A 24,058-nucleotide genomic window follows, 5' to 3' on the forward strand; every position below is an offset into this window, starting at 1 on the left:
GCCAGTAAAATCTAGACCAAATCTCTCACACACTTGGAGAAAGTGAGTGTGTTGGTTTTCAGCCAGATTCCAAGCCCTGAAGCACCAGGGCGCAGGGGTTTAAAAACAGATAAAGGGGTTGAGAGGTCCAAAGTGTCTGAACACGCTAGCTAGAGGGCTCACAAAATAAAGGCTCTTGCCACCAAACCAAATGACCTGAACTCACTCCCTAGGACCCACAGGGGAGAGAGAAACTACGCCCACAGGTTGTCCTTTGACCTCCAGTGACATACTCTCACCCACTCATAAATAAATGAACGTAACAAAAAAAAAATTTCAAAGAAACTCAGAGGTGGCCCAGCCCAGGCTTCTGCCTTCTCCCTGACGCCAGTCACTGTTACCTCAGCCGCCTCTTACAGGCCCTTCTGCCGCTGTGGACCCCGACTGCCAACACCCAATCATTACCAAAGCTGAAACTCTGCCGCTCAGCTGTCTCCAGATGAAACAACAAAGATGCAGAGTAAAACCCTCAACCCCGCAACCGGCCACGGGGGTCTGAACATCTCTCTCAAACTCTCCCCGCCGCCCCGACCTCCATCTTCGGTGGAATACACCAAAACGTCCTCTCTGGAACCCTTTACACAGTCCATCTGGAGTCCGCACAATGCTGAGGGTGCCTCCCTGGCACTCAGCACAACATCTGCAGAGGGAGTTGTCCTCTGGAACCAAGTGTACCTCTACAGATGCCGGCATCCATGCTCCCGGAAAGCAGGGCAGCTGTAGCGCTTAGGTGGCCTTTCCAGCACCGCTCACAGAACAAGTTTTACTCAGGCAAGGCTGCCTGTTCTCAGGAGAAAGTCAGATTCTGGACAGATTCTGCATTTGCCAGTGTGCGCATATAAGGCCAGCACAGGAAGTCGACACAGGAGAACGTCAAGCTCAAGACCAGACTGGGCTAGAGAGTGATACTCTGCCTCAAAGAGTCAGAGGGCCGGGGTGCTAATTCACTGGGTATCAACAATTGTTGTGCAGGTATGAAGACCTGAGTTCAAATCCTTAGCACCCTCATAAAAAACTGGTCTGACCACCTACCTGTAACATCAGAACTGTGGGGGGTAGAGTCAGGCTGGGACAAAAGCAGCCATCTAAGATGACACAGCTACCAAAGAAAGCAAAGTAGAAAAAACTAGAGACAGGAAGGACCTGAGTCTTTTAGGGGTCGTTGATGGGACTCCATTGCAAATAAACTGCCAAATATCCTAAGGATTTTAAGCCGCCATTGATCAAATACTGTGTCACTTGCAGCTGAAAGCACCCCTAGCAACAGTGTGTGTATAATGGAGTTGTTCCCTCTATTTGGACATTAGACTTTGAGAAACACAGCCCTGAGGCAGTTTGAATGCAATTGATCCCCATAAGCTCATAGGGAGTGACACTATCAGGAGGTGTGGCTTTATTGGAGTGGGTGTAGCCTTGTTAAAGGAAGTGTGTCACGTGAGGGCAAGCTTTGAGGTTTCCTATGCTCAGGATACTGCCCAATGTCTCAGTTGACTTCCTGTTGCCTGCAAGATGTAGAACTCTCAGCTACTTCTCCAGCACCACGTCTGCCTGCACACTGCCTTGCTCCCCACCATGATGATAATGGACTAAATATCTAAACTTCAAATGAAGCACCCCAACTAAATGTTTCCTTTGTAAGAGCTGCCATGATCATGGTGTCTCTTCACAGCAATAGAAACTCTAAGACAGGCCTCATTCACTTACGAGTTGGATCACTACTTAGAATATGTTGAACTGTTGGGGGTGTTGTTTTGTTGCTTTCTGGGTTTATAATTGTTGTTTTGCTTAGGTTTTTGTTTTGTTTGAGGCAGGGTCCCACATAGCGCAGGTTGTTTTCCACATAACCTGGACTATCTTCTAACTCGCTATATAGCCAAGAATGATCTTAAACTTCTGATCTGCCTGTATCTCTCAAGTTCTGGAATTATAGATGAATACCCTCATAAGCCCCTAAAGTTCATACACATTTTTTTTTAAATATTGTGCTACTGAACAATGCGTCTAGTCAGGTTCAGCACAGTTCGCTGTTCAAGGTCTTGCAAAGCTTGTGCCCCAGTGAGGCCTTTGTGGTGGCTGGCGTTAGGAAGAAAGCTCCAGGTGGCTCAGCAGGTAAAGATGCTGACTGCCAAGGCCAATGACCTGAGTTTGATCCTTGGGACCCATGTGGTAGAAAGAGTGAAGTGACTCTCACAGGTTGAGCAACTGTCTTCCCACCTCCACGAGTATGCCATGGCCTGCCCATGCCCATGCACATAGGCATAATCAATCAGTAAGAAATTAAAATTCTAATGTGTTAAAATTGCTGGAAGTAGAGATGAAGTACCACCCAGCAAAGATCATCAAATATACATACACATATATAGATGTGTGTGTGTGTGTGTGTGTATGTGTGTGTGTGTGTGTGTAGTGAAGACAACGATCTGTTGCTGGCTTGGCTGTACATTTCACCATGATTTAGTAAATAGAAATATCACATATATTCACACAATTTTTATTTATCATTTATATATTAATAAAACTGGGGCATTGACCCCTGCAGTACAGACTATAGCAGAAGTCCATTATATCAATTTTTTAAAAAGTTTGAATTTTAATTTCATCATCAGCATCTTAATCATGCAAGAGAAGACAATGAAAATAGTTTTTTAAATCTGTCGTCCACAATAAAACTTAGTGTCTGCATTGATGCTAGTCCCCAAACCCACTGAACTTAAAATTATGCACTTAGAAGGGAAATAAAATAAGCCAAAGAATATGAACAATAGACCTACTTTCTAGATGTGTGATGTGATTCTCAACAAATCCCTGCAGCCGTCCAAGTCTTTATTCCCTCACACGAGCATAGAGGATGTTTAAACAAATGTTTCCGGGGCTGCCAGGTTCCCCAGGTTCCCACTGAGACATTAATCCCTGGCAGGGTTACATGAGATACTATATGCTGCATTCCACTCCGCAAGGCCCAGTGCCCAGTGCGACATACGGTCCAGTAGGTGGAGTCAGTAAGTGCAAAGGTCAGAGAGATCACCTCCACTTTCAGCTGTTCCTGTATCACCCACACTTCACTTCTGCTTTACCAATGTAAGAAATAGAATCCGATGGTTCATCTGCAGAGGGACCTCGAGCCAGTTTATGTCCAGACACAGGTGACCTGGAAACACTAGACCCCTGGTGACAACTTAAGCTGCTCCCAGGCACCCCAACTCTACGATCCTTCCACACCAGAACCAACAGCCAAGCTTAGCTAATGACCTGCAGACACAAGCTCATACAACCAACTGGCTTTAAAACAAACAGGATGTCAAGCGGAAAGATGAGCCCACAGGTATGGGGCTTCAGTGAGAAAAATGCAGACAAGCAGGGAAGAGGGCAAAGGAAGATCTAATACAGCGCAGCATGTAAGATTGCACCCTCCGGATCACTCAGCGGGACTGGGAAGGGAGGAGGGCTCTTGTTACAGGAGGGTTCAGAAACTTCTCTTCACGCAAGTCGGTGCACCAGCCATTCTTAGCCGGTTTCTCGACTTCACAAAGTCGTAAAGAAACTTCCTTTCCCTGTTCTGAGTCTCCAGTGCTCTTGTCATGAAGTGGGGTATCCATCGCCGTGTCTCACACCAGGACAAAATTTCACAGTCGGTCCTTAGAAGGCAGACCCGGTCCTAGCTGGCCCTGGAGGAAGAATGAATCACTCCACGCTGGATCCTTATTTCTAAGGACTCAGTTTCTCACAGGAAATGCCTTTAGAACCTCACATCACTTTTAATCCCCCGTCTGCAGCTGCTAAAAATACACAAAATGTAAACACCGTATGTTATATCTTGAGTCCAGGATGAGTCAGACACTGACCCGAGGCACACTCTTCATCCATGACCTCATTCGGCATTGTTCCATTGTGGCAGTTGTCCCCCACAAACTCGAGTGTTTGAACACTTGGTCCCAGGTGGTGGTGCTGTTTGGGAGGTTCGGAACCTTCAGGAGGAGGACCACCTTGCTGGAGGAAGTGTGTCGCTGTCGGTGCGTTTTTTGAGTTTTCACTGATTAGCCTCTCTCTCTCTCTCTCTCTCTCTCTCTCTCTCTCTCTCTCTCTCTCTCTCTCTCCCACTCCCTTTTGAGTGTGGATTAGAAGGTGATTAGCTAGCTTCCTGTTCCTGCCACCAGGAAAACATAACTGTTGTCATGCCTTGCAGCCGTGATGAACTCTTTCCCACTGGAACCAGAAGCAAAAACAAACCCTTTCCCCACTAAATTGTTTTTGATAGTGTTATTTGGATCTCAGTTACAGAAAAGCAGACACGTCCCATTCTGCAATTAAAGGCTCTGAGGCTCACACACACACACACAGTTTCCCAGCTCAGTAGTGAAGCCTAAGTGTAAACACCGGCGATGTAGCTCAGAGTCAACACTCTAACCATTCGATTGCAGCATTCTCTAAAAGATAAAGACAGACATCTTCTGCCCCCAGTCTCGTTTTGATGAACTTCTTGCCAATCTTTCCTTGAAGGCAGAGAAAATTTCCTGAGTTAAACAGGGTCTTAGAGATGATCTCACCCAGACTCTAACTTTGCCAAGAAGAGCAGGAGACTGAGAGAGATGAAGGGGTGTCCCAAGATCACACAGGTATGTGGGGATGGAGCTCAGGTCCTCAGACTCTTGGCCCAAGGCTCTCTGACATGCTCCAACTCAAGCTACTTGGTAGCAGCACCCAGAGCCCCAGAGCGCTGTGCAACAGCCAGGCAGATGTCCCTAGAGGTTAACAGTGGCATCGGCACGACACACAAACACCAGGAAGGGAGGCCCTGAGGGAGGCAGCCCAGGGCGAGAGCACTTGCTGTATAAGTATGAGGAATTACGTTCTGGTCCCTAGCATTTTCATAACCACATCCATAACCCCAGCTCTGGGCAGAGAGAGACAAGACGCTCCATGGAGCTTGATGGCCTGCCAATCCAGCCAAAAATGTGAGCTGCAGATTCAGCAAGAGACCTTGTGTAAGAGGAACAAGGTGAAGAGCTGTAGCGATAGGGCAGACCTGATAGATCCCTCTGAACTTTGCATCTGTGTACAAGTACATGAGCTCTTCTCACATGCTCCTGTCCTTGCAAAAAGAAGGGAAAGGAGAAAGGCAAGCAGACAGGTAAGCAGACAGGCAGGAAGGCAGGTAGGAAGGAATGAGAAAAGGAGAGAGGGAGGGAGGGAGGGAGGGAGGGAGGGAGGGAGGGAGGGAGGGAGGGAGGGAGGGAGGGACATTAGTGGAGTGTAAATATTTTCCTCACAAGCATCAGAGGTCTCCATTTCCGAAGCTTTCAGAAACAACGTCATTTCAAAGCAGGGAAGTGGGAAGGTGGGGCCTAGGGAGAGTGCCTATCCTGTGAAATGGAGAGGTGGAGAGCATGGCTTATCCATCCAACAGTTGCCATGGAGAAGTGGCAGTATGGCCAGGCCTTTGAGTTTTTTTAAGCTATGATTTGAACTTTAAAGTGTTGGTAACTAATGGAAATTGGAAACATAAAGACTGTGGAAGTGCGAGCGCATCAAGAAGCCCGGCTAATGGCCTTACAGCTGCTCCTTTACAAGATGACCTCGCTGCAAGATGAGTCACTGAGGCCACTGACTCTCTCATTGCAGACCCAAGATTCAGTCCTGCTCCTCCCCTCTCCCTCTTCCCTCCCTCGCTTTTCCCATTCACTCTGCCTGGAGCAGTGCTTCCCATCTGAGGCTAAGGGAATAAAGACAAACACGACCCTCAAAGCAGGAACCCACAGCCATGAAGGGTCAAAGCCATTCCCAGGGAGCTGGAGGGCCGTTTGGTGAGTTAGTCATGCCTTCTGAGGTGCTGCCTGCTGCTCCCTGCTGATTTACGTAGGAGGGAGAGGATGACTGCCTCTGACATGCCTTCTCCATGCGGCTAGAGGTAGGCTTCCCACCCTCTCCAGTTCCCTGCCGATGCTGCAGCAGCCGCTGAGTGGGCTCCTCCAACACTCAGATCTGCATGTCTGCCCTTTCCCTGAGGCTTGGGTGTTTAATGGCCCATCATTCACATCCAACTCCGGAGCTGCCAGGTTGCGAGTGCACCAACTTCCTCTGCCTACCACTGCGCTGTCACTTAGCACTGCTCCAGGGGGTTTCAAGTGCAACCCCTAATTCATGCTAGGACCCAGGATGGCTAATAATTATCTTTTGCTAACGAGAGACAAAGAGTTGGCACACATATATGAAATCAGTCCACACTTAGGGAACAAAAGGAGCCCTGAAGCATACTGTGACATGTTTGTCCATCCGGAAGCAGCATCAAGCTGGAATCAGAGTCGATGACTTGATTCATTCAATCAACAAACATTTACCAAGTAATCAAAGCAAAGAGACATCAGGCAGACACACCTATGACCCAAAGTGACTGTGGGTGGACGTGCGAGATAGAGGAACAGTTCAGCTCTGTGTGGTCTAAACATTCTGCAGTCATTTAAAAGTCAAACCTAAACTCCAGTTCACTATAAGGAAAAATCCCAAGAATATATAATCGAGTTTTAAAAACATAAAAGCAGGTTAGGAAATAAAACTAGCTCAACACCAGAGGGAACACATTTAAGTCCCTTCCTTCTGCTTCTTCTAAGACACAAAATTTATACAGAAATCTTCCTATTTATTATTTGTATAGTTTTGCCTAGGAATTAAAAAAAAACACACAAGAAATCAAAGATCAAATCAGAAGGACAGAGGACTGGGTCAAGGAACTGGCTCAGCAGGTAAAGTATTGGGCCCGAACTCCACCCCTCGGAGCCCACGTGAAAAGCCTGATGTGCACACCAGCAATCCCAGCACTCCTACAGGAGGATGAGGAGCAGAGGAAGGAGACAGAGATAGGAACATCAGCTGGAAACGCCAGGGCCACTGTCTTGGAATATACACTGTGGTAGAAACAAGGTGGAAGAGAATCCACTCCTGAAAGTTCTCCTCTGAGATTCACATACATGCCGTGGTACAGTCACACACAGTCACGTGCATGCACACACGTGTATGCACACACACATGCACACATGCATTCTCACAGTCACACACACACAGACACACACTCTTACACAAACACTCATGCACACATACATACACACAAATATTAGTTACTTAAGAATGAAAGATAAAGGGGCTGGAGAGATGGCTCAGAGGTTAAGAGCATTACCTGCTCTTCCAAAGGTCCTGAGTTCATTTCCCAGCAACCATATGGTGGCTCACAACCATCTGTAATAGGGTCTGGTGCCCTCTTCGGGCCTGCAGGCATACATGGAAGGAATGCTGTATACATAATAAATAAGTAAATATTTTTAAAAAGAATGAAAGATAAAGAGGAGTCCCTAAAATTGCATGAATTGAAAGATGAGAGCTGAAACCATGGTGCAGCATAGGCTGAACCTTTAGGCTTTCCATCCCCAACAACAAAAAAAGGGACCAAAGAAAAAAAGAAAGGGAAGAGGGAAGACCAGATCTCACCATTGCAAACAGGAAGATGGGAGCCATGTGGGTCATTGGGAAATGAATCCAGCACAGGTGCTAACAAGCACCTGGGGAGAGGGAACAGACACAGAAATTGTGTCCCTCCCAATGAGTGAGGCTGGGCATCCACACCACCCTCTAAGAACTGTGTCCCAGCGCAGTGGTGTATTTTTCGTATTTTGATAAATAAATCTTACCAGAAGACCAGAGGCAAAGCTAACACCTCTAAAGGTCAGGCAATGGTGACATACACCTTTAATTCCAGGATTTGGGAGACAGAGTCAGATGAATCTCAGTGAGTTCAAGGTCACCCTGGGCTACACAAAATCAGTGCAGAAATAAATCCAGGTGGTGGTGGCTCACACCTTTAATCCAGTACTAGGGAGTCATACGCGCTTAATCCCAACACTAGCGGGAATAAAAAATGAGGCGAGAGATCTGCTTAGTTTTGAGGTCGCCCAGCTTGGTAGAGGGAAGACTTCTCCAGTGGCTTGGCTGCCTTGTTTTTCTAGTTTTCAGGCTGAACCCCAGTTTCTGTCTCTGGGTTTTTATTATTTGTGCTAATTCCAGGAGGCTCCTGCCTGTGTCAAGGAGCCATAGGAAATTGCCAACGTAAACAAGTCCAACCTGCACTGTAAGCCATGAAAGGAAAAGGGAATGTTCCTGGCAGAGCTGCTGGTGGGAATTCTGGTTTAGAAACCCTAGTCCTGGGGTGTAGTGCAGGAGAGCACTGGCTCAGCACACAGAAGGCCCTGGCTTTCATCCCCAACACCACAGGGAAAAATAAAAAATAAAAGACTAGGAGCTGGGCTGTCACTCCGTTGGTAGAGTGCTTACCCAACATTCACAAAATCTGAGGTTGGATCCCCAGTGCTGCACAAACTGGATGTTGTGTCAAGTGCATAGAATCTCAGCACTTGGTCGGGAGAGACAGGAGGATCAAAAGTTTGAGTTTACTAGTAAACTATATAACAAGGTCCAGGCCACTCAAGGTTCACAAGACCCTGATGCACCTCTCATTGGTGCCCAGTGCAGAGTGATCAGCTATGAAACAATATACACACAAACAACAAAAACTGACTCAATGGGTTCTAGTTATATAGATTTTGAATACGTATATATGTATGTAGCAAAGACAATCAAAGTGGTGACTATCACTTTAAGGAAAAGTATGGAAAAGTAAGTGGCTTAGGGGAAGGCAACTGGCCAGGGCTGCAGGGAGGAAAGGAAGTGATATAATTCTATTTCAATTAAAAATAAAATATAATTATTCTGAAAATAAGCTCATGAAGAAAATATTAAAAAAAGTAAGGTATAGGGAGGCTTGGTTGAGAGACTACGGCACAATGAAGAAAGGATAATTCAAGAGCGTGAACACAAACAAGAAGACAAGAGAGGAAGTGTCCAGCAGACAGGCCAGAGAGTTTTCCAGAACTAAAGACACTTGAGTCAAAAATCCCAGAGTGTAAAGTACAAAAATAATAGCATAAATATAGTATAATTCACTGGGCAGTGGAGGTACACACCTTTAATCCCAGCACTCCAGAGGCAGAGGCAGATCTTTGTGAGTTCAAGGCCAGCCTGGTCTACAGACCTACTTTCAGGACAGCCAAGGCTACACAAAAACCCTTGTCTTGAAAATTTTTAAAAAATAGTCTAATTCTGAAATTGTAACACAGCAAACTGTTCTTAGAAGAAATACATCCACGTGTTGCCACAGTTAATCCCACTGATAAAATTTATGGCGAGCTTTTTATTTCCTTCCTTAAACTTTAATGTACTTTCTAAGCATTCTACAATGAAAAGACATTATTTTTATAGTGTCTGTGGAGAAGAATTCATTATTTCAAAAAACACACATACACGTAAGCACTTGTTTCAGATCTGCCCTCAAAGATTGCATCGTAAGAGGCGGAGGTAGATGGCACATGAGGCTCACTCAAGGCTTCCTCTGCCTCCACATGCTGCTGCACACACACATTTAAAGTAAACACGCAAGGGCTGAAGAGATGGCTCCGCAGTTAAGAGCACCTGTTGCTCTTGCAAAGGACGCAGATTCAATTCCCAACACCCACATGGTGGCTCACAACCAGCTCCAGGGGATCCAACAGGCATGCATGTGATGAACATTCATGCATGCTAGCAAAACAATCACACACATAAAGTAAAATAAACAAGTCCTTTTGAACTCTCAAAATAAAAAATTAAAAATAAACATACTAAACAAATCCACACAGTGACAGGCATGGACAGATGTAGGTAAAATATGAACCCAGCCTTTTCCATCAGAGGCCAGGGGAAGGAGGAATTCAAGGGTGGTGAGCAGAGATGTAACTTGCTGGGTTTCCTGGGCAGCAAGAGTCTGTTAGCTTCAACAAGCCAAGATGAGGTGAGAGCTTCATCTACACCAAGCCTTATGCTCACCTCCAACTTGGGATATTGCAAGAACACTCACTGATGCCAGCCGAAATCAGTGGCCACAATAAATTAAATTAATACCCCAAACACCTGCCACTCGACACCACTGCACTCAGTATAAAGCAACGGTTCTCAACCTGTGGCCTCCACCCCTTTCACACGGGTCACCTAAGACCACAGAAAACACTGATATCTACATTATGATTCAGAACCATAGTCAAATCACAGTAATGAAGTAGCAACAAAAATGATTTTATGGTTGGGGGTCAGCACAACATGAGGAACCACTGCGTTAAAGGGTTGAAGAATTAGGGGGGTCGAGAACCACTGGGGTAAGGCTTTGTTCAAGGATCAAGTCGACTAAGAGAAAGGTAGAAAGTGACGTGTGCCTCAAAGCTTAAGTGTGTGGATTCCTGTGTGCACATGTGTGTGTGTGTGTGAGTGTGTATATATTCTGTTTACCTGATAATCAATCATTATCACACTGTCAAGTCAGAAGTAAAGAAAACCTAGGTTTGTTCTGGGTGACCTTACCCAACTTGTCAGTCTGGGGAGGTTAAGGCCCTTCTGTCACAATGCTGTCAGCACACCTAAGCAAGGCCGTTTTAGACAACATCTCATGACTAGTTCCATACAGCTAAATAAAGTCTTCTGAATGCTAAGCAATAACCCAAACAGGTGGTAAAGAGACACGCCAAACATATGCATTCCTAATGAAGAAAAGGCTGTTTGCATTTCAGACAACTTTCCTTTTTAAACGCACACAGGTTTCTCCAAATACCACCCTCCGAACCCACTCCTCCCACATTCCCTGCCCCTGCTGTACAGAGACCCCGCCTGTCTGCCCCCTTCAGTGACTTCTGGCCGTCCTAATTCTTTTCCCATTTCTGATACAATTGGAAATCTCTCCTAGACCAACTCTGGAGAGCCCCAATTCAAGACAAGTCAGCCCCTATGGTGAGCTTGAACAACAGATACGCCAGCCCTCTCTTTCAATCTCTCTCTGATCTTGTCTTCTCTGGAAATGTCCCTTTCTCAGCAACCTCTTACCATTTCCCAGGTCCTCCCCCCCCCCAACTTGTCAGCACAGGCTTCTGTTGACTTAAATGCACTTTTACCCCTGTCTCCAAAAGGCAATTTCACCCCAGGAGAAAAAAGCCCACTCATCCATTCCTCTGACTTCTCAAAACTCTCCTTCAAGGGAAGCTTGAACTAGCTAGTCAGAGACCACCCTTTTATGGATCAAAGTTCCTTGATAGTCAAGGTCAGAGCATATCAAGTAATGCTCACATTGGGGTCCTCTCTGTACCCACTTTTCCACCTGTACTGTGTGAAGGAGAGACCGCCCCACACACTTCCAACTCATAGTCAGGAAAGTTACACAACCCTCCCAAGCTCAGCCGGCCTTCCCAGGCCTCCTGAGTTCTCTGATGGCTCTCACTGTGTAGCCCTGACAGCCTGGAGCTCACAGAGCTCTGTCTCCTGAATGCTGCCATCAAATGCATGTACCTAATTTATTTTCTGTATATGCCCTGCTGTACGTATTCATTTTTATGTGTTGCTTCTATAATCAAAACTTTTAAAAGGGAAAGTCAGTGAAAATAGTTTCACAATCTAATCCCCTTTTCCCCTATACTTAATACGATGGCTTCTCTTAATTAACAAGCCCTCTAAGCTGATTCACTGCCTCTCCCCCATGGCCTGGTGCCGCCTATGCAATAAACCAAATGTCTGTCCCTCTTAAATAAGGAATGTTAAAGGTTAGGTTTGGTTTCCCTGGATCACAGCTTGGGACCAGAAAAACAAGATTCTATTTTCATCACTCACTGTGTATTTCTGGGGAAGTCCCTTAACAGCTGCATGCTTTAGCCACTTGGAGAGTTTTTGTAATCTTTAGGTCCTTTGCTGCTCTGACATGGCACAGTAAGCAGAGCCCAGCCATCCTCTGCTTCATTAGAGAGGTAACTGGGAGACACTTGCTCGCCCCACATGAGATCCTGCAGACAGAGGGCGATCTGAAACCAGTGTTCAGCGAGGTATTGCACCTTCTGTGTGTTCTCACTGCATGTGCCACAGCCAGGAGACCCAGAAGAACTAACACAGTCCCCGGAGGAGCTGCCGGGATGCAATGCCCAGAGAGGAAGCTGGGTTGATGAGCACAGCAGCGTTTCAAGAAAGGCAGAAGGAAAGTGCTGTTAGGAATATCCACCATTCCCCAGCTGTACCCTGCTACCTAAGGAAAGCTCTTCCTGGCCCTCCTGGGGCTTGTGTGGAGTAACAACACACTAACTCACTATCTCCCCTTCCTCCCCCCTTTTTTGTTTTAGTTCTCTCTTCCAACTTTCTTCCCCCTCTTGACTGCAGCATCATTCTTAACATCCCACTCAACCTTCAAGCCTCCCCCATCCTCCCTATGCTCCTAAAAAACATGGAACAAAGCCCAGAAGGTAAGACATATTTTCACTCAATTCTGAAATCCAACTTCCACACAAGGTCAATCTTCCAGAGCCAATGCCTTCCATCTGAAAGTCTCTGGAAGCCCTGTTCTGAAGCGATCAGCTCACACAAGGGCTACCTAGGACACCTGGGCGGTCGGAATGGGGGGAACAACACAACACTAGGCCTGGAGTTACTTCCTGGCACACGCCTACTCCCTAGAGGCAGAGTTCCACCCACATGCCTCTAGCCTTGGGCTTCTCCAGCTCCCACCTCCATTCCTCTAAGTCTGGGCCAGCACGAATCTGTCCCTTTTTGCGTTTGCTAAAAACCTCACATAGCCATCCTTAGTATTTTTAAGCAGTTTTAATAACTTTATCAAAAGAAAAAAACGGAGATGCTGATGAAAACTGACTCTGTAGATGTGTACTGGCCCCAGTGCTCCCCCACTAGCCTCTGCCTTTCCATCTCCACGCCCCATCCTGTTCTTGTCTTTTTTGTACTCATCTTGGCACTCAAGGAGCGTCTGAGTACCCCGTCTTCAAATCCAAAAGCAAACAGCGTTTCCATTTATGTCTAAGCCAAAGAGATAAAGCGCGCGCGATCCTTAGACCAGAGGCCACTTATCCTGTTTTCACACCCAGTAGATGCTAGGGGCTCCCTAGGCCCCCCGTGGAGGCTGCCATTTGTAGAATCCGCCCCTCCAGGACCCTGGCAGCCCATCTCCTCCAGGCCTTACCTTGTCAGCCATGATCATAGATGCACCCCCGTGAATGCCCAAGATGGGGATGAAAGTCTGTGAGGAGATAAAATCCAGCATCTGAGCCACAGCCTCCTGGTCAGTGTCGTCTCCAAACACGAGGCCATGGATGCGCGCCCCAGACATAAGGTCGCACACATGCGTGATGAGGCTTTTGGGGTCAGTGCGGTTCATCAGCAACGCCACCACGTTCACGTCCAGGGGCAAGCCGGTTGCCTGCTCCGGGCCCCACAGATTTCGAAGTTCGCGCTCTGTCACGTCGTGGCTGTGACCCAGCAGCACCGCAATGTTCAGCGCTGGGGGACCCTTCTCCGCCGCCGCGTCCTGCGCCGGACCGCGACAGACCAGAAGGGCCGGCAGTACCAGCAAGGTCCAGTAGCCCAGTCTGCCCATGGTTGCCACTTAGGGTCCCTGTGAGGTGGAGGAGAGCGAGAAGCAGGATGACGGTAAGTGAAGGGCCCAAGTGACAGGAATGACTGCCCCAGCACCTGCTCTAGGAGGCAAGTGTGAAACAGGGCACCAGCACTGGCTGCTTTGGCCACTCACTGGAGTCCTCATCGCTGATACCATCCGCATCCCTCGACCCACGTCCATCTACCACTCCAATCCAGGCTATTTCTCCATCCCTGTCCCCAAGCCCATCCTGGCATCCTGCCTCCTCCTCTCTTGTCTCCAGCGACTGTCCCCAACTCCACCTGGGTCCAAATCTTACACAATATTCCCCAAATTTGATGCAGACCACAGCTCCTAAGCGCCCAGAGAGCCATGAACCCCACCACCACCAGCAAGCAGATGCCCAGACCAAGCGGTCTCCAACCCTGTTCCTCCGCAAGTGCAAGGACCAAGTTATCGGCCCCGCCCCCTGCTTAAGCTCAGTGAACTCCGAACCGGCCCCAACGGGAGAGGCGGTGCCTGAATACCGCAGCCTGAATCTGTCCCTTTCCTAAATGGTTAACTGACCCCACCCCCTGGGAGCTCGCCCAGTGCACCACAGACCTCGCTCCATAGTGGCACCCACTGGCTGCAGATCCCGCTCCTACCCTGAAGTATAAACCCAAGCGCTTGAAAGTGAGGATGCTCTCTGTGACCCCAGGTTCCCAGGTGCTTGGGGGAACTTGGAACCCTGACCTCCCCATCTTGCTGGGAGAGGCTTTCACTTTAAGGCTAGATGTCCCAGGACCCGCCTGCTACACACAGGTACACACAACCAAGCGCGCACACAAGTCTCTCACTCCGTGTGAAATGCAAAATTCTGGAGAGTAGGCGCGCTGCCCCACACCGCCGCCCCCCACCTCCCAGCAAGCCAACCAGAAGGTGGGAGCTGACAAAGAACGTCCGGGGGTTGGGGATATAGGCTCCCAAAAAGCTCTCAGGTGGACGTGGAGTGTACAACCCCTCCCCAGTCTTTCCACTGCAGAGCCTGGAGCCAAATCTTAGATACACGTGGGCAGTGGGCTGCACACGCTAACATACACGCGCGCTTTTCTGCGAACATCCGCAGGCCGCCTTGGAGATGCCCACGGCCAGCTGGAGCCTTCAAACGTCCTCGGGTGGTGTTCACACAAGTACTGTACCAGGTGCACAACGGTGCGTTCCTGCAAATGCCTGTACAGTCGTGCACGCGTGTAAAAGCGTGTGCCCCTCGGCCCGGGTGCTATTGCACCCGGGGGAAGTTGGGGCAAACTCCAACCCTGGCATTTAGGGTGAGCAAGGTGGAGTGCAGGGCCGCAGCGCCACCTGGTGCTCCTCCAGCGCTTCGCTACAGGGCTCTCCCTCCCCGGCTTTCTCGCTCCGGATTTCTCTTGCTCGCTCCTTTCCCCCCCTCTCCCTCCTGAACCATCTCCTGCTCTCTCCTCACCGGTTGAGCCTGTCTCCTCCCAGGCCCACAGAGCTCCTCACCAACCAGGACGTACCTGTAGCCGGAGAAGGTGGAGGATGCAATGGGGCGTGCTGCGCGCACGAGCATCTCGGCCGCCTCAGCAGCCACCGGGTTTAGCGGGTTCCCGCATGCTGCGGCCCCCGCGCGCTCCCCTGGCTGTCCCGCGCTGTCCGCATCGCCCCCATGGGGGGCGGCTATCCCAGCCGGAGGCTCTGCAGCAGGGCTCTACCGGGGCGGAGGAGAGATGGAGAGGCAGGGTCAGCCCACCAGCGCGGGGGAAGGTGGGGGGAGGGATGCAGTCTGCAGTGCTCACAGCCCCCTTAGGCACCCTGGGGGCTCGACCAGAGAGGGAGCTGGAGCTTGGTGCCCACAACACCCTCGGTGCGGATCTTCAGTCCCTGTGGCTGACAACAGGAGCTCCTCTCAGGGACGCACCGGAGAGTGGGAGCCCCAGGTTGGCCACCCACGAGAAGCTTAGTGGGAACCTCCACCCTCAACCCCTACCACCACCCAGGCGCCGGCTACTGGGAGTTGTGCGACCAGGAGCTGCTGAGCGAGGGGGGTTGGGGGTAGGGAGAGAAAAAGAGGAGGGAAGGAGGGGGCGCTGGCTGAGTTTGCGACGAGCCGACGAGCCGGGGGGAGAAGAGGGGGAGGGAAGGACGCGGGCTCCCGCGGTCCCGGATCCCCGAGGGAGGTGTGATCACTCCCACGTAGCGACCCTCTTGTGCGTCCTGCCGCCCCCTCCTATCCAGACCTCCCCCAACCCGCTTCTCACAGGGCCCTCCAAGGCTCGGCGTCCCGCGCCAGCACTCACCGCAGCCTCTCTCCACATAGTTCTCAGCAGTGACCGCCCCTGGTCATCTCCAGGGCTGATAGCTGCGGCCGCGTCTCTCAGAGCTCATCCGGCCCCATGCTCGGGCACAGCACCCCGGGTGCCTCTCTCCTAGAGCCCTGCCTCAGCTTCCTGCTCCACTCCGGACAGCAGCTGCCGGGTCGTCTGAGCGCGCCTGGACACCCTCTCCGCAGCCCAGCTCCAGCCTGACGTGCGGAAGAGCGAGTGTGTGTGTGAGTGAGTGTGGGAGCGCGCGCGCGCGTGTGGCCGGGGATCCCCGCGGTCCCTGGCCGAGAAGGTTGCGGGCGGAGGACCGCAGCTCGCTCCGGGCCCTTCACTGAGGGGTCAGCTCGGCGCCGGGCGTTCGGTCCCTCTCTTAATCAGCGGGAGCCCAAGAGAGTGCCTGGCCACCGCGAATCACAGCACTGGAGAAGCCAGAATCCTGGGGCGCGCTTCTCCGCGGTCGCCTTGGAGGATAGAGGAAGGCAGAGGCACCCACCACACCAACTTAGGACTTGTTCCTGCCAACGAGACGCAACGCAGCAACCCCCGCGCAATCCGAGGATGTTTGGAGCTCTGGCCCGCCTGCAGCCGCCCACCCCGGAGGCGGGCCAAGGCGTCCGCGGAACGCGGCCACCCTCTTCTGGAGCGCAAGGCGGTAGCGAACAAGGCCAACCTAGGTGTCTGGCTGGTGATGGGGGGCGGGGGGGGGGAGCCTGCGGTGGCGCGCAACCTTGGTGCTGAAACCACGCTCTCCGCCCGCTCCCGGGCGTCTGGTGCTGCTGGAGAATCAATTATTCAGATCTCTGCTACGGCTTCCTCCTCCAGTGCTTCGCACTGGGTACAGCAATCCCTGCTCCACGCAAGGCACGCCGACACGCACACACCCGCCCAGAGAGTCTGCTCGGATGTTTCTCTCAGCGCCTCACCACCCTGGTATGGGAACCCACTCTGATGTCAGGGAACCAGGAACCTAAAAGCAAAAACATATACACTCCCTCCATGCACAGACGCGCGTGCACGCGTACACCACACACACACACACACACACACACACACACACACACACTTGCTGCTTTCTTCTCTAAGTTGTACCAGACAAAAAGTAACCCTGAGGTTGCCACTAAGTCACCAGAAGGGATGAGCAGAGAGCCCGGGACCAAGTGGACTTGAGAGCTAGCGGGCTCTAATTCTATCGACTAAACAGGAGGCTCATTGTTAGATATCCACATTTGACCTTTGAATAGTCACCTGTGTCCTAACACCACCTCTACCTTTCTCCCCTCAAGAGAAAGGTCTTACATTCCAATTGACACCTAATGTCACCTGAATGCCTATGCTCCAAATTCATATGTTAAAATCCTAAACCCTAGGGGATAAAATTAAGAGCGCTGGCCTTCACAGAATGATTAAGTCATAGAATAGAATGTCATTAGTATCCTTATAAAAAACGTTCCAAAGAGCTAGCCAGCTAGACAGCTCCTTGCCCAGCCAGAAGCAGCCCTCATGTTGATTTCAAAGAAACAACTGTGAAAACCGTCTTGTGGTTCATAAACTGCGCAGCTTTTGCTATCGCAGGTGCACCCAACTCAGACATTAGCATCTCCCTTTTATGACTGGACAATCTGGGGAAACAGTAGGCAACAGTAATACGAATGCCTATTATTCAGGGTTATCTGAAATGAAAAGACAATGGCCTTGGTCAGAGCCAACAGACCTAGCTATAGTAGGTGCTCAGAAAATATAAGTGCCTCTAAAGTGACCCCTCCAGGAGGGTACTTCTAGATACATTGGTATGGCCACAGGAGAGCAGGCAAGAAAGGGATATTGGTCCAAGAGACCTGTGAATTTACTGCTTTGCTGATTGCTGTATGGAATTCCTTGGGGTCTTACACAAAAGAGAGCAGAAGAAGGTAAGTAAAATGTAGGAAGGATTCCGTGATATGATTGAGACAGAAAATAAGGCAATGGTCCATTTCCTGAGGCTGTGGATGGGCTGAACTGCGCAGGTCTCTCCCCTGTGTAAGATACCCTTGGGGACTCATGGAGAGGTTAGACTTAGTTCGAGGAGCTATAAATCAGCAGCCAGGTAAGTACGCACCTGTAGCCTCAGCCACCCGGGGTGGGGGGGCTCTGCAGCCTGAGCAGCCCAGAAGACCCAGTCTTTAAAAGGTGATTAACAAATGGGCAAATGCCTCAAGTGGCAATCATTCATCAACAGTGCAATGCTAAAGCCAGGCCTAGTGCTGCAACTACTTGGGAGGCGGAGGTGGGACGATCATAAATTCAGAGTCTCTGTGGATTACAGAGTGAGTTCAAGGCAGACCTGAGCAATTTAGTGATGAGACCTTGCCTCAAAGTAAAGAGTGGAAACAGGGCTAGGGATGGGGTTCGGCGGTAGGAACTATAATCTTGATTTCTAATGCCATACAATTGTTCTGTCCCTTCCGTTAGCGTTATATAAATGGAATCCGCCAGTCACTTGTTTTTGTTTTTTAACGGGTGACTCAAAGCTTCACCTGTTTTGTTACATGTGTGCATGTGTTGGTAGCATTCTATTTGCCTTTTCCAAATAGTTATTTATGGGGAGGGCATCACATGCCATGGCTTGTGGAGGTCAGAAGGCAATTTGCATAAGTCACTCGCTCTTGCCACCACTGAAGCAGGGTCTCTCTTGTTATCTGCTTCTATGTATTGCAGGCTAGCTGGCAAGCTGGCCCGCACACTTCCAGGGGACACTCTTGACTCTGCCTCACAGTAAAATGTTAGTATTACAGATTCAGACGGCCACATTCGGCTTTTTATGTAGCTTCCGAGAACAACATGGGCTGTCAGGCTTGTGTGGTTAGTAATTTTCCCATGGAACCGTCTTCCTTGCTCCTGATTATTTGAAATTACTGGATTGCTGGCTTTCTGTATGAATAAACACATTGTGTGTCCAGTCTCCTATAGGTGGACATGAATTGCAGGCTGTAGGATGTTTAAAAGTAGCATTCCGGGCTAGAGAGTGTGACAGCAACACAAACTGGGCCACGTTGTTTATTTATTTATTTATTTATTTATTTATTTATTTATTTATTTATTAAAGATTTCTGTCTCTTCCCCGCCACCGCCTCCCATTTCCCTTCCCCTCCCCCAATCAAGTCCCCCTCCCTCATCAGTCCGAAGAGCAATCAGGGTTCCCTGCCCTGTGGGAAGTCCAAGGAACCCCCACCTCCATCCAGGTCTAGTAAGGTGAGCATCCAAACTGCCTAGGCTCCCAGTACGTGCAGTAGGATCAAAAACCCATTGCCATTGTTATTGAGTTCTCAGTAGTCCTCATTGTCCGCTATGTTCAGTGAGTCCGGTTTTATCCCAGGTTTTTTCAGACCCAGGCCAGCTGGCCTTGGTGAGTTCCCGATAGAACATCCCCATTGTCTCAGTGTGTGGGTGCACCCCTCGCGGTCCTGAGTTCCTTGCTTGTGCTCTCTCTCCTTCTGCTCCTGATTTGGACCTTGAGATTTCAGTCCGGTGCTCCAGTGTGGGTCTCTGTCTCCTTTCATTGCCTGATGAAGGTTAATATTCAGGAGCCGGGCCACGTTGTTATACATTGTCATTAAGTCTTCTTACCTTACAAGAATAAGTTTCTGTTTCCTAAACCTAATGTATCTTGCAAGCCATGTTTTTCAACCTGTGCTGAACTTGTGACCCCATGATGTATGCCCGCCCCTTAGCCTTGCTAACCTCCTGTCCCTGTGATACAGTATTGTCCTTTCGCCTATGAAAACATCTTCCCAGACATCTTGATGACTCACTCCCCTTCCACACGTGTGCCCTTGCATTTACCCACCCCACAGCAGCCTTGGGCTGGAGTCGTCTACCCCCGTGTCCTCCACCCTTCTATACAGGTCCTAATAGCCAATTATCTCAACAGCTCTTTTCTATCTACCTGATGGAGCGAAGGAGGGGCCTCAGGAGCCAGCGAGGGCTGGTTTCTGCAGTCCTGACTTTGGGAGAGGCTCTGAGCACCAGTTCTGAACACAGTTTGCTTTACTCAGGCAGTGGTGGAATTGGTTTTTCCTCAGGTCTAAGAAGAGATGGCTCAGCCTCTTGCAGTACCAAGAGCCTATGTGAGGCAGGTCACAATCACGTGGAACTTCAACTCCGGAGGATCTAATTTCCTCTTCTACACTACTCAGGCTTTGCACTCATGGACACAGACCCACAAGCAGACGTATGCATATACATAATTAAAAGTAAAATTAAAATCTCTTTTTAAAAGCTTCATGCTTACAATCGCTTTATTCCATCAGAATCTCAGAAGTGGAGCCAAGCACAGCTAGTTTTTGTATTTTTGCTTCATTTTGTTTAGGTTTCTTTGGGTTTGATTTGGTTCCTGAGATGGAGTCACACGTATCCCAAGCTGGACTAGAATTGGGGAATGACCTTGAACTTCTTACCTCCTCCTTCCACCTCTCAAGTGTCAAGATTACAGGTGTGTGCCACCACACCTGGTTTATATGGTGCTAGGGATCAAACACAGGGCTTTGGGAATGCTGGGCAAGCACTGGACCAACTGAGCTGCATCGAAACCATATTTTTTTAAATTTGAATTTCATTGACTGCAATTTTTACACATATAACAGGATGCAGCATGTTGTTTCAACACGTGAGCTGACCGAATGAGGTAACTAGTATCCCCTACTCTTAATGTTTCTCGGCTTTTGCAGCCAGTAAGCTCCTGTTTTTAACATCTTCATGAAATAAGTAACAGGTTAGTCTGAGCTATAGTCTCCCGCTCTACTTTTATAGCACTAGAATTTATCCAGGTGTGCCTGGGTTCTCACTTACCCTCTCTACCTTCTATCTTTCCCAGGTTCTAACTAATCATAGCAAAATTTCGCCCTCTATGTGTGGCCAAGAACGTGCAGTAATTGCCTTCTGTGTCTGGCTTATTTGGTGCAATGTCCTCCAGTCTCATCCATTTTGCTGCAAATGACAGACTTTTATCCTTCTTCATGTCTGAAGACTGTTCTATGTCTGTACTGCATTCTCTGTTCAGCCTCCGACGGACACCTGAGTGGATCCACATCCTAGCAATTATAAACAGTGTTGTGGGACTTTCGAGTTGACTCTGGGGGTGATTCTGATAATATCCCTACACATATATCAATGCTGAGCTTAGAATTGATTCTTATTTGATGCAAACTACAGGTATGGCGTCTAACCTGTAAAAGGTTGAGTGAAGCATGCGTGGTTGCTTGTAAATGCAGGAAGAAGGTATTTATTCAAAGAAACAGTCTGTCTCTAAAACCACAAAAAGCTGATATTTTCTTGAGGTGGGCATCTTACCACTGCAAAGAGATGTCATCGGTCAGGCACTAAAAACTTCTCCACACACTTAATGTGGCCGTGGACTCTTCAGAATCTGACCTGATGTCGCAGCTCTCTCCCAGCAGAAAAGCTGAGACCGACTTTGATGCTGTCTTCACGGTAGCAGTCCTGCCCAAGACTGTGAATAGTGAGTAGAGAAAAGGAAGAGGACAGGAGGGGGGGTGGACAAGGAAAGGTGAAGAGAAAGACAAAGAAGAGGAAGAAGGAGGAAGAGCGGACAAAAAGGGTAAGCTGACTGTTTCATGTCAGCTTGACACAGCTAGGGTCATCAGATGGGGGGAGCCTCAACTGAGAAAATGCCTCTGTAATGTCAGGCTGTGGTCAAACCTATGGGGCATTTTCTTAAGCAGTGATTGATGCCAGAGAACCCAGCCCACAGTGGGTGGTGCCATCCCTAGGCTGGTGGTCCTGGGTTCTATAAGAAAGCAGGTTGAGCAAGCCATGATGAGCAAGTCAGTAAGTAGAACCCCTCCATGGCCTCTGCATCAGCTCCTACTCCAGTTTTCTGCTCTGTCCTGACTTCCTTCAATGATGAACAGTGATGTGGAAGTGTAAGCCAAATAAACCAATAAACCCTTTCCTCCCCAAGTTGCTTTTTGGTCATGGTGTTTCATCACAAAAGCAACCCTGACTAAGAGAAGAAGAGAAAAGGGGAAGAGAGGGGAAGAAAGGGAAGGGGGGAGGGGTGCCCAGATGAATACCATTCTTCAGTCAATTGTTCCAGCTGGGTTTACCATAAGCCACATCATTAAAGAGACTGAATTATCTAGTCTGCTCATAAGGAACAAGTTGTCTCAGCTGCTTTCAATCCTATTGATTTATCTTCTAACGCTCCACAAAAAAAAAAAACAGAAAGAAAAGGAAGGAAGATAGGAAGGAAGGAAGGAAGGAAGGAAGGAAGGAAGGAAGGAAGGAAGGAAGGAAGGAAATAACATGAGCTGGTTAAATGCTATTGTATCTACAAGACAGAACTAAAATTAGCCAATTATGAACTATACTTCTTTTTATGTATCTATTGACAGGGAAAATTGATAGTGAATTATATAGCACTTTGGAAATGGAGAGTAATGTTGATCTATCCTGGTTTTTGTCTTTACTGTTTGAGAAAATGCTTACTGGCATTGTTTTAAGATAAATTCCTAAACAAGCACCAACCTGTTGGGGGATATTCGACCACACTGTGAACCCCAAGTTTGCATTTGTGTTAGTTAAATAAAATTAACCTTGGGTCAGGAGGCTGAGTTAGCAGCTAGTTGGCAGAAGGTAATCATAGAGCATCAGAGGGCTCTGGAAGAGAGAGAGACAAGAGACGTACTGTGAGTAGTAGACAGCGGTTTTGAGTGGTGCAGGTTTTCTGTTCTGGTGGAGTGGAAGGGCCAGCTTTTGGAAGACATCAGGAAGGAGAGAAGGTTAGCTACTTGATACTCCACCTCTCTGAGATATCAGGCTTTCACTTCAGCCTTTGAGTCCCAAGTTTTATTTATATAGAATGATAGAGATTTAGTTAGAGTTACCTTTAGCAGCAGTGGCAGAGCCAGTGCCTGTAGGAACAGGATTCCCGCTGGGCTGGGACCTAAGCAGCCAGGCCAGAGAAACAGGCCAGTAACTGTGGAATTGCAACTGCTGGCTGAGGTACTAGATTAAGGCGCAGCAACTGTGTTGGAGCGAAAACAACAGCTCGAGAGGCTATAGACAGAGGGCAGTGCTCACACATCTCTTGTGGATGTAGAAATGTGTCCAGCCACCACAGAAGTCAATATGAAGGTTTCTCGAAGAACAAAACATAGATCTACATATGAGCCAGCTGCACAACTCCTGGCATTTACTCAATGGTCTCGAAGTCAACATATCGCAGAGACACCTGCACATCAGCAGTCAGCCCAATTCACAACAGCTAAGTGTCCATCAACACAGGCATGGATAGGGAAGTTTCCTCAGTCACACAGAAGAGCCAAGTTATGCCATTTACAGGAGAATGGATGCAGCTGGAGATGATCATATGTGCAAAGTAAGCTCGTATCACAATGACAGTTATCATGTTTTCTCTCCTATGTGCATGAATGACATGATATTTGAAGCAAAAATGTCAGAAGAAACAAAGAGAACTCATGGGTGATGAGAAGGGGGAGAAGAGAGGAAATATGCTCAACTTGTATGGAAATGTCTTTATGTAACACAGAACTGCGTACAATGAACATTTTTAAAAGATGAATTCTTGTGTTACATGGTATGAAAAATCCTACAGTTTAAAAAGTTTTTTTAATCTGGCAGTATAGAAAGAAAGAAGGGGGGAGAGAGAGAGACAGAAAGAAGTCTGATCACAGGAACCTATTGTACTCCACGAGAGCTCCTACCAACCTGCAGAGCTGCCCTTTCTCTGAGAGATTCTGTATTGGAATAGCATCTTTATTCTGCATATGAAAAACCTGAAGTCAGGCAGGATCAATCGAGTTTAACAGTGGAGACAAGATGAGTAAGATCCGGGACTCTAGCATGTAATTGCTGGGTAAAGTACAGTACATTTGTAGGCTGGGAAGATTCCAAAACAGTAACTTGCTATCCTGAGACTCAAGGTTAGAGCAAAAGGTAGGTTAAGGTCAGGGTGGCTGAGTAGCCTGAGTAGCTGGCTAGTCGTGGCCTCCAGCACTTGTCCCTGGTGGCCCGCCGTCACCAACCCTGCCAGTTCTGGCCAGCACATTCTAACTCCCAGGATTTTTTTTACTGCCTCAGCCCCAGCCCTGGTCTTCTGATCCATTTCTTTACATTGGGGACAGATAACCTGCATATCCTGGGGCTAGGAATAATGCTGAGTGGTGGACCGCTTGTGTAACACACACACATG

The 24,058-nt window shown here is 48.7% G+C and overlaps 1 protein-coding gene across 1 annotated transcript in view; it reads right to left on the bottom strand.

Moving 5' to 3' along the window:
- Positions 1–16,672, bottom strand: part of Grin2a (glutamate ionotropic receptor NMDA type subunit 2A) — a 447,114-nt gene extending 430,442 nt beyond the window's left edge. Inside the window, exons 1-3 of the mRNA XM_075942009.1 lie at positions 15,826–16,672; positions 15,046–15,236; positions 13,112–13,543 (exon numbers count right to left, since the gene is read on the bottom strand). Coding sequence (XP_075798124.1) covers positions 13,112–13,525 — 414 coding nt within the window. The 5' untranslated portion in view covers positions 13,526–13,543; positions 15,046–15,236; positions 15,826–16,672. The remainder of the gene's footprint in view (positions 1–13,111; positions 13,544–15,045; positions 15,237–15,825) is intronic.
- Positions 16,673–24,058: the final 7,386 nt, after the last annotated feature.

The sequence above is a fragment of the Microtus pennsylvanicus genome, chromosome 11 (genome assembly GCF_037038515.1).
Source record: "Microtus pennsylvanicus isolate mMicPen1 chromosome 11, mMicPen1.hap1, whole genome shotgun sequence".
NCBI lineage: Eukaryota > Metazoa > Chordata > Mammalia > Rodentia > Cricetidae > Microtus > Microtus pennsylvanicus.